At 46.0% G+C, this 11,248-nt stretch overlaps 1 protein-coding gene across 2 annotated transcripts; it reads left to right on the top strand.

The window, feature by feature from the left end:
* Nucleotides 1-159: 159 nt before the first annotated feature.
* LOC308458218 (F-box only protein 4-like) lies at nucleotides 160-10,989 on the top strand. Of its 2 annotated transcripts, none has more exons than XM_080973082.1 (7): nucleotides 160-1,257; nucleotides 4,712-4,947; nucleotides 5,399-5,619; nucleotides 6,995-7,067; nucleotides 7,548-7,717; nucleotides 7,950-8,128; nucleotides 9,556-10,989. In XM_080973082.1, exons 1-7 carry the CDS (start codon nucleotides 1,078-1,080, stop codon nucleotides 9,643-9,645), a joined length of 1,149 nt encoding a protein of 382 aa, XP_080829208.1. In that variant the 5' UTR covers nucleotides 160-1,077; the 3' UTR covers nucleotides 9,646-10,989. The 2 variants fall into 2 exon arrangements, with proteins under 2 accessions (XP_080829208.1, XP_080829207.1); XM_080973081.1 differs by having other exon boundaries at nucleotides 165-1,024.
* The last annotated feature ends 259 nt before the right edge of the window (nucleotides 10,990-11,248 follow it).

The following is an 11,248-nucleotide window of genomic DNA, read 5'->3' on the forward strand; positions in this document are numbered from 1 at the left end:
GTCACAACAGACAAGACCTTTTTGAGCCATTAAAAAACAATAGGAGGCAAGCTCTTTTTCCAGGTTTTTTTTTTGCAATTGTAATTTTTGTAGTCATAATTAGGTCAGATACCACTTCTGTATCATTTTGAAACAATGTTCAAAGCCAAGTCTGCTGGTTCTTTTTTAAGATGGAGAGCTGCATAGGGTGGTGGGGCTGAGGAACAGAGCTGATGGGGGGAGGCAAAAAATGGAAGGGGAAAAAGCTGGGAGGATGGGATGGGTTAATGTGTTTGAAACAGATGGGAGATAATGAATGGAATGGATTTGTGGAAGTGTTGGTGACTCCTGCCATGTCATAGAATACTGTAGAGTTTGAAGGGAGGACAAGGGTGAACCAGTCCAACCCCCTGCAATGAATTTTCTGCCCAACGTGGAGCTTGAAACCACATTCCTGAGCCTGAGTCTCATGCTCTGCCGATTGAGCTACCTTAACTCCTTTCTTGCAACTTTAAGCCATTGGTTCGTGTCCTACCCTTTAGAACAGCAGAAAACAAGCTTGTTCCATGTCCACTGTAGCCAACCAGTGGATGTTACTGACTACAACTCCCATCACCCTTGACCACTATTCATGCGTACTTTGGAGCGTATTTTTATTGCACCACGACTTCTGGAACTTCCACGCGGCTGCGAATCGTGGGGGTTTGGCTTCTTGCGATGCTCGCGCGCTAACTCAGGACTATGTGGCGCTGGCCACGAATCCGGAGCAGCAGCGCGCAGTTGCCAGCAGGACTGGAGGGGAGGTGGCCCGAGTGCCTCCCACGCCTCCGGAACAAACCGGAGGCGGAATCCCGGTGAGGGGCGCGGCTTCTTCTTCGCCAGACTTTACTTGCGCGCAAGCAGCGGCCGCAGGGAGCCACCGCGCGCTTCGCCTTTGCGCGGACGCCGCTTTCCTCCCCCTGAGACCTGGTGGGATCCGGGCTCCGACGCCAAGGAGCGCAGGATTCCAGCTGCTGCAGTGCCGGGGATGCTGAATCGCAGCTAAGTAAGAAGCAGCTAAGTAAGAGACGGGGAGGGTTGCCGGTGCGCCCCGGAGCGATGGCGCAGGGCGGCGGGGAGTGGCAAAGCTTGGAGACGCTCCTGCGAAGCAGCCTGCGCGTCCTGCGCGGCAAGTGGGGGCAGCAGCAGCCGGAGAGGCTCCCGAAGAGCGACGATCGCGCTGGTGAAGATGAGGAGGAAAAGCAGAGGACGATACCCAGCGCCTTGGAGACCCTGCCGGTAAGCGCGCCGCCGCCCTGAGCCCGCCTGGCGCATCCCAGCGAGGCGAACGGCCGCCGCTTCCAGCAGTGTTGCCAAAAGTTCCCCGTTGGAGCTTCCTGTTCGCTCGGCTTCCCATTGGTCCCTTCACGGCCCCGCCCCTTTGACGTCAGGGACTTGCACTTTCCAATTTTTATTTTATTTTAATATTATAAAGATCTGTGGTGCAAAATGTTTAGGTTTAGTGAATATTAGGATTTAAGTAAAATTTCTGTGTTATAACTGGGATATGTTATAAGACAATCTCTATGTATTAGAAAGGGAGTTATGCAAGGAGGTTGAGGTGTTTATGTGTAAAGACTGGATCTTGAGAATGTCATCAAGATCCAAGAGTATTGGAATCTGTGGACTTATGAGCATCAGCAATTAACATGTGAAGAGGTAAAGGTAAAGGGACCCCTGACCATTAGGTCCAGTCGTGACCGACTCTGGGGTTGCGACCCTCATCTCTCTTTATTGGCCGAGGGAGTCAGCATACAGCTTCTGGGTCATGTGGCCAGCATGACTAAGCCACTTCTGGCAAACCAGAGCACCGCATGGAAACGCCATTTACCTTCCCACTGGAGTGGTACCTATTTATCTACTTGCACTTTGACATGCTTTTGAACTGCTAGGTTGGCAGGAGCAGGGACCGAGCAACGAGAGCTCACCCCATCGCAGGGATTCGAACCGCCAACCTTCTGATCGGCAAGTCTTAGGCTCTGTGGTTTAACCCACAGCACCACCCGCGTACCCAGAGTAAACCTGGGTAAATGTCCTAAGTGTGTACCAGTCTTTAATCCCAGTCAATCTACAGGTGCTGATGAAGTAAGGGGAACCCCTTTGTTAGGTGACACCTGGAGGGAGAGAGATTAACCGTTAGTACTTCAAAGCACCAAAAGAGCTGGCCATTAGAATGCAACTGAATAAAGGAGGCTTAGTTGTTAGGAACAGCAGAATTAGGATAAATGCTTTGGACTCCATGGCTTGGGGAACAAGCCCCTCTTGAAATGACCATGCTGTAAGATCTGGGCTCCCTCCAGGCGCACTTGAAGGTGTAAACAGGTGAATAAAGCATATTTCTCAAAGCTACGACAGTCTCGGTTATGACTTCAATTCTCCAAAGGAACACAGACCCTGGGTGAGTGCCTGGAACCCCCTGGAATCATGCAGAGAGTGGGAATGGCACCCAACTTTTGTAACAATATTTTGCTGCGTGCCATTCCAGTCTTTGAGGGCTGTGAGACTCCGGGGGTCCCAGTGCCTTTTCAACCAGGGTCTGTGTTTCCTTTTGGGAATGAAGCACAGCTGAGGTTGCGGGGTCCTTATGATATCTGGTTTATTTACACATATATACAACCTGAGTCTACGATGGAGGGGTTCGCAGAACAAAAAGGTATTGTTTTCCCCATAACCACAGTCTTGGATTGCAGCAAAAATCTTCTGTGGGTTTTCTTCTGCCTTTCCAGACTGCAGCTTTTTCCTCTAGGTCGAATCACAGCGAAAGGAGCTCTCAAACTCAGGATTTTGTTCTTATCTGAGAGCTGGAGGAGGGGCCCCACCCATTTGGCATCTTGCATAGAGACCCCTTTCCTTTGCTCTCTTAATGGTCCATCACCCACGCGATTACTTGGCTTGATGTGTTTTTCACGCTTGCTGGACCCAAGGATTAAATGTCTGGCACCCTGTTTAGCACCCCTAGCCTTGCTTAAATTCTAATACTTGCTGGATCCAGTGATTAAAGATGTCTGGCTGTTATGAGACATTACAGTGGTACCTCGGGTTAAGTACTTAATTCGTTCCGGAGGTCCGTTCTTAACCTGAAACTGTTCTTAACCTGAAGCATCACTTTAGCTAATGGGGCCTCCTGCTGTCGCCGCGCCGCCGGAGCACGATTTCTGTTCTCATCCTGAAGCAAAGTTCTTAACCTGAAGCACTATTTCTGGGTTAGCGGAGTCTGTAACCTGAAGCGTATGTAACCTGAGGTACCACTGTATTAGGTAGATCAGGGGATTATTTGTATATATTATTATGCCATTATTATTTTTACTAGGAGGTCCATTGCTGGGCATATTCACACCATAAATTTAAAGCATATGACTTCCCCCAAAGAATCCTGGGAACTCTGGTTTGTTCAGGGTGCTGGGAGTTATAGCTCTGTAAGGGGAAAATGGCAGAAAGTGAAGAGGAATTAAAGAACCTTTTAATGAGGGTGAAAGAGGAGAGATCATGGCCACTGGGCCCATCACCTCCTGGCAAATAGAAGGGGAAGAAATGGAGGCAGTGAGAGATTTTACTTTCTTGGGCTCCATGATCACTGCAGATGGTGACAGCAGTCACGAAATTAAAAGACGCCTGCTCCTTGGGAGAAAGGCGATGGCAAAGCTAGACAGCATCTTAAAAAGCAGAGACATCACCTTGCCAACAAAGGTCCGTATAGTTAAAGCCATGGTTTTCCCAGTAGTGATGTATGGAAGTGAGAGCTGGACCATAAAGAAGGCTGATCGCCGAAGAATTGATGCTTTTGAATTATGGTGCTGGAGGAGACTCTTGAGAGTCCCATGGACTGCAAGAAGATCAAATGCATCCATTCTTAAAGAAATCAGCCCTGAGTGGTCACTGGAAGGACAGATCCTGAAGCTGAGGCTCCAGTACTTTGGCCACCTCATGAGAAGAGAAGACTCCCTGGAAAAGACCCTGGTGTTGGGAAAGATGGAGGGCACAAGGAGAAGGGGACGACAGAGGACGAGATGGTTGGACAGTGTTCTCGAAGCTACAAACATGAGTCAGACCAAACTGCGGGAGGCAGTTGAAGACAGGAATGCCTGGCGTGCTCTGGTCCATGGGGTCACGAAGAGTCGGACACGACTAAATGACTAAACAACAGCAACAAAAGGGGAAAACTACCATTCCCAAGATTCTTTCAGGGAATTCGTGGCTTCTATATGCATGGTGTAGATCTGCCTGGTTCCGATACCGTTAGCATATATTTTGTAGTAAATCTTTTTAAAAAATATATGCATTCTTATATACGTGAAGAGGAAATTTTGTCAGGGGCTGCTGTTAAGTTTTTATGTTTCCTAAATGATTTATGCATAAATATTTTGTCCCGGCTAAAATGGCCGCTGTTTCTTTAATGCGAATAAAGCTAGGTCAGCATGACTCAGCGGTCTGCACCAAGTTGTATATATAAGTGAGAAATGTTAGTTTGTGCTGAGGCTGGTGTTTGGGTTGGTTGGTGCTGGTGTGTATTTTTATTCAGTCGTGTTTTGCACAAGGACTTTTAAGAATAAAACTCTGCAAGGATATTCTTCTGGACTCTTTTATGCCGACAAGGGTCTGAGGACCAGGCTGAGGAGACAAAGGGAGGTCAGAACCCTTTCCTTCTTTTTTTTGCTTTTTACAAACACTGACATATTTAAATTTTATTTTCCAGATAGATGTGAAGTTATACATTATGTCCTTCCTCACACCCAAAGATCTGAGTAATTTGGGAAGCACCAACCACTACTGGAGTCTAACAATCCAGGATCCCTTGCTATGGCGTTATTTTCTCATCCGCGATCTTCCTTCCTGTCGTTCTATTGATTGGGAGTCAGTCCCTGATGCAAACATATTTAATAAATCCATTTTTGAACTTCATAATAGTGCCTCATGTGACTACATGGCTGCGTAAGTATCCTCTAAAATTCCATATAGGTAATGTACATCTTTATAGGCATATGAAGGATTGTGCTGAATGCCTCCATATTTTATATATATATATATATGTATATATATATATATATATATATATATAACAAAAAAAGGAAAAGGATTTATGATAGCATAAATTAATGGACCACTCTTCAGTAATAAGTAATTTAAAGGTACAATTTCATTCTAAAGCCTGATTCTAAAATTACTCCTCTTTTTGTAAACATTCTTTAACTCTTGGCATCAATTATATACTTGCCCATTTGTATATCATTAAAATCTGTTGGGCTCTCTGAGTTCTCAGCACTGAGCATTTTCTTGTGTGGGGCCCTTCAACTCATGCTGAGTCTTGCCTTACTCCTCCTAAGATTTGGCACTCAGTTTTCATTATTATGGGGTGGGTTGTTGCTTTTTAATTTTTACACAGGTACAAGAAGTGTTACTCCAGGCGTAAAAGATGTCCGAAAGCCAGCCGGCCCTATTACGGATCCGTCACTTCCTTTCTGCAGTCGCTGATCACGCAGGCAGAGCCTCGCTTTGCAATGTTTGGGCCGGGCTTGGAAAACCTGGACGAATCTTTGGTGCACAGAATGATGGCGAGCCCACATATTTTGCCGCTGGCCGGTAGACCTTCTAGACAAATGCACGGTAATGCCATTTTCTTTTCTTTTAAACAAGCAAACGAAAATGGCCATGGTGAACATCTGAAGCCTTCTTATACTGTGTGGGATGTTTTCTGACCCTGCTACAGAACGTGGTTCAGCTGGAGGCAGAGTGAGACCAGCCCTACCCGTTAGGCAGAGAGAGGCAGAGGCTTCAGGTGGCAAATGCTGGTGGGGAGGTAGTGATTGGATGTTTGTGTGTGTGTTATGCAGCCTGCCCCCTGTAGGCCCCAAGCTAGCCTTTGAAGAAGTAAGATTCAGCTGATGGCCCAGTGGGTTGTCTTGCTGTCTCAGGGAGCATCATGTCTTGGGCGGGTCTGACAGAAGATGCCAAGTATTGTGCCTTGCCACTGACCCATTGTCTCTCCTAAAGCATGCTGGCCAGGTTGGTGGTTCTGTGAATTAATGGAGGACTAAGATTTGACAAGGGGATGCGGGTGGCACTGTGGGTTAAACCACAGAGTCTAGGACTTGCCGATCAGAAGGTTGGCAGTTTGAATCCCCGCAACGGGGTGAGCTCCTGTTGCTCGGTCCCTGCTCCTGCCAACCTAGCAGTTCGAAAGCACGTCAAAGTGCAAGTAGATAAATAGGTACTGCTCCAGTGGGAAGGTAAACGGTGTTTCCATGCGCTGCTCTGGTTCGCCAGAAGCGGCTTAGTCATGCTGGCCACATGACCCAGAAGCTGTACGCCGGCTCCCTCGGCCAGTAAAGCAAGATGAGCGCCGCAACCCCAGAGCCGGCCACGACTGGACTTAACTGGATTTGACAGGACCAAGCAGTAGAGGATCAAGTTGGCCTATTTGTCCACATGCCCAAAGCCAAGGTTGCTCAAGTTATTTCGGCACCTGAATTGGAAAATTCACATAAGCCCTTCTGTCCCTCTCTGAAGCAGAGCCTAAATAATTTATTGCACAATTTAAAAACAAAACAAAAAAACCCACACTGTTGTCCGTGACACTTAAAACAGCAGCTGCTTCAGTTTGCCTAATATCAGTGTCAATCTATTATATCGGGGGAATTTAAAGCTCATGCTGTCTCTGAGGGAACCGGGCAGAGGACATTCTTGGTAGTGGAATGCCCTCCCTTCAGATGTCAAGGAAATAACCATACAACTTTTAGAATACATCTGAAGGCAGCCCTGTATGGGGCCATTTTTAATGTTTGATGTTTTATTATGCTTTTATACTTATTGGAAGCTGCCTGACCAGAGTGCAACCCAGTCAGATGGACAGGATTCAAATAATAAAATTATTATTATTATTATTATTATTATTATTATTATTATTGATATATGATCTTCTGAAAACCTACCAGCTCTCAAATTCTTTGCCTTTCATTTCTTCTTTCTTTGTTTCAAACAGGGATAGGATCAGGGGTCACATTTCGTTTGAATGGCCAGAAATTCACCATTCTGACATTGTATACAAAAACTAGGTAAGTTGTTATCCAAGGTGCTGTTTTTCGCTTGCTTGCTTTTTTCTTCTCGAGTAACGGTATTCCAACAGGGATAGGATTGTCCCAAAAGAAGAAAATTCTAGATTCTATCATAGTGTAGATTCACACAGGAATTTTCAAACACTAACTGGATTGTCTCAAGAGGAGAGCAAGCCCATTTCAAGAAGTGCTTATTCTGTGCAAGTTTATTCCAACGAAACCTTTGGCCACAATCTGGGACATGGCCTCATTTGCTCTGTTCACTCAGCAGGAATGTGGAAACTTGGATTCCCAAGAGCCAGAGTAGACCTGTGAATTGTTTGTCTGCTTGAACTGCCTGGCCTAGATGTGTACAAAAGACTACACTGTTCTTTCTTAAGGCACTAGTCCTTAGCAACTTCAGTTCTGCGTAGTTCCTCCCTTCCTTCCTTCCTTCGTGCATAGTATCTGAAGAAACTGCTTTCTCTCCTCTCTTTCCAGCAAGGAAAGACTCAGAGCGAAGGAAGAGGACACTGATCCTGTCAACAAGATGTTCTCTACGGAGTCCAGTATTGATGGGAAAACGCATTACAATCTGATCGAGCCCGTTAAAAACATGTGCAGACAAATCGATGGGTTCATCTATGCTGCAGATGCCGAGGTTGATAAAAGTAAGGAGCTTTGCTCTGTGTGGGTCAAAAAGGAATAATTATGTTATACCACCCAATCTGTTGGGGGATCTGTTGTATTCTGTATAGTTAGTTGTGTGTATATGCTTTATGCCAATGAAAACCTTTACAAACTAAATAAACGTAAGGGCTTCTGAATGATGCCAACATAGCTTTTAGGGTACAGCTGGCAGAGGGTGGCAAAGCCTTTATCTTCCTCACTCTCTTTTTGCAGGAAACAACCGTCAACTTGAATTTGACTGGCTGGCAGCAATGCTTGACCCAGTCCTTGGCCCTACAGATAGACCTCTGCTTGTCCTGTCCTGCGTTTCCTGTGCTGAGATAGAAAGGATTCCTTGTGTTTACATGGCGCATCAGCTGCAGCTGAACCTGCTTGGCCCGCGGCCATGGATGGTAGCATTTATTATTATTATTTTGCTCTTGTTTGTTTTGTTTAAGTGTCTGCCCCAGCCTGCATTCCACTTTTGGAATTATGAAACAGATTGACAATAGGTTCTGGAAGCACTATTACTCCACTTGGTGTAAATTGAGGCTACCAATCTATTCTCAGTTATATGGGAGTAATCCCTGTTAAACCCAATGTGACTGACTTCTGAGTAGATCTGTGTCAGGGAACTGCCATCGGAGATAGAGGCGGAGGGAAGGCTCCAGAGGGATGCAGGAGAGGGTCCCAGTGGGGAAAGAGGCAGCCCATCTGCTGGGGAAGGAAATCAGCGTAACACCAGTGGAGAAGGGGGGCAGGTGGGGGGATCGGAGAGGAGGCTCCAAGACTCCTCGCCGGAGACCAGCGGAGAGAGTACGGGTCCTCCTCTGCCCACACCCTCCCTGCGCAGAAGGCTTCCGTGCAGGGAGAGTAGGAGGAGACTTGGCGTCAAACAACTTTTATGCTGGAAAAGGTTCAAGAAACGCCCACTGACGGATTCTGCCTCAGGTACCTCAGGTTAAGAATGGACCTCCAGAACGAATTAAGTTCTTAACCTGAGGTACCACTGTACAGTCGTATCTTGGATTCTGAACACCCTGGAACTCGGACGTTTTGGCTCCTGAACGCCGCAAACCCGGAAGTGAGTGTTCTGGTTTGCAAATGTTCTTTTGGAACCCAAATGTCCAACAGGGCTTCCGCAGCATCTACTTGGCTGCAGGAGCTTCCTGCAGCCAATCAGAAGCCATGCTTTGTTTTCTGAACGTTTTAAAAGTTGAACGGTCTTCTGGAACGGATTCGATTTCCAAGGTACGACTGTATGTCTATAGCAGCCTGTAGGCCAGATTTAGCCCACAAGGGTATTTTCCCTGCACTGTTCTCACCTGCCCACATGTCATATGTGATACCAGGTGTGGGACAGGCAGAGATGCAGCTGCCGATTGGCAGCCTTAAGGTGCATCGCGAGTTGTGCATTGCGAAGGGAATGCAGGCTTTAGCTGGAGACTGGTGGAGTCAATGCCTGCCAGATAAATAGTGTAAAACAGTTCATTCAACAGGAAGTTCGCTCACAGAGGCAATGGTGTAGTGGTTAAGAGCGGTGGACTTGTAATCTGGGGAACCGGGTTCGCTTCCCCGCTCCTCCACATGCAGCTGCTGGGTGACCTTGGGCTAGTCACACTTCTCTGAAGTCTCTCAGCCCCACTCACCTCACAGAGTGTTTGTTGTGGGGGAGGAAGGGAAAGGAGAATGTTAGCCGCTTTGAAACTCCTTCGGGTAGTGATAAAGCGGGATATCAAATCCAAACTCTTCTTTCAGCTCCATGCCGATCAAGCTGAAACCTCAAGCACCTTAGCTTTGTGTAAGATACTGACATTTGCTTCTTTCTTGGCTTTTACAGGTTCAGGATACTGAAGTTTCCACATTGGATGGACTGGTAGATGGAATTCAGTGGCTACTGGAACAAACCGAATGTAAAAATGCCCAGTAAATCAGGCATGCTTACAAATGCCAGTGTGATTTAAAAGAAAAAGAAAACAAATGCCTTATTTACAAGCAAGACTTGAGGTGGGCACAATTTCTCCTTAATTTGACATGAGCTGAGAAGAGATTTTTGTGCATAACATGAACCAACATTGTCCTAAACCTGTTGCTATTTAAAATGCAGACTGGATAAAACGGAAAAGGGAGGGATTGTATCTTGGGGGAGGCATTGGCATAGTGGTGGCACTCCTCTTATGCTAGTGCCCCTCCCCATTGGCAAGTTTATCCAGTAGTAAATCTCTGAGAGGTGCCAGGCTACTGCCATTTAAATTTCCCACAATGACTTCAATGTAACATTGCTCTGGGTCAGCATCAGTGAATTACGATGGTAGGCACTCAATCCTGATCACCAGATTTATTTATTTAAAAAGTAACTGGGGGGACGGGACTGGCAGCTGCCCAAAGATGCCATGTGGTGATGCCAGGCTTGCTGGATTCTAGTTGTGTTAGGCTGTTTATGGTGCTGACACTATCCAATGCAGGTTGGAATGTCAAGCTTTTAATCAGGTAATTCTGGACCATAATGCACACATTTAGTGGAATCTCTGCAACGGTATAATAGACGGGTAACTGATGGACATTTCTTGGAGTGGAGAATATGAATGACCATTTTATCAAGTGCACATAAGAGAAACGTTGGCCATGTCAATCAATCATTCAATCTTTATTACGGTCCAGAGACCCAACAAATCATTACAAATCAATACACAATTCATACAGCCTACCTCCAGGTTAAACAAGCATTTTGTTTAGAATATAGGGCTCATTTATTCTTGCAACCACCGATAAAAACTTTGCCACTGCTAACGTTCTAGCATTTGTCCGGTCTTCCAGTAGGAACCTGACATAGTGAGCCTCTGGTTTTCCCGGGAAAGGTACCAGCAAGGGTAGTATCAGTTCAGCCCTGGAGTTGGCCATGTGCCCCCACCCAAGTTTGTTGTTAATGCCCAACATGTTTCCAAAAATGATTTCCTTCAGGGGTCAATCTAAAACCCATACAAAAACTTTCTTTGTGTCTCTCTGTCTCTCTGTCTCTCTCTCTCTCTCTCTCTTACCGTATGTCTCAGGAAACCACTTAAAACATCTTAACAAAGAAACTTGCTCTGGTCAAATTCATTGGGAACAACCAATCAAACCTTACCTCTTCTGGAATGAACCAAACACAATAACTTGAAATACAATGCAATGTCTTTCTGAACCCAGTTCTACTGGAAACTACAAATATTGTTTTATCAGGAGGAAAAAAAGGGGGGCATTGGTGAATGAGAACAAATAAAACGATATCACAGCACTTTCTAGTTACTCCTTTTGTTGGAACATTGCAGGAAGAAAAAAATACTATGGAGGTTTTTTCCTTGGCCATATGAAGCTATGAGGTTGAATGCCCTACTAAATGTTCGCTTATACAGGGGGGGGGGTATTTTGAAGGTCATTGAGTTTGGTCGACTGTAGAAAAGGTTTTCTTTTTACAAACACATTCAATCGCATATGCATTACTGCATGCCCACTTGGGGCAAGGAGAATTTCACCATGTCTTTGGGTGGATAAAG

This window comes from Podarcis pityusensis, assembly GCF_964106645.2.
Source record: "Podarcis pityusensis genome assembly, chromosome: 11".
Lineage (NCBI taxonomy): Eukaryota > Metazoa > Chordata > Lepidosauria > Squamata > Lacertidae > Podarcis > Podarcis pityusensis.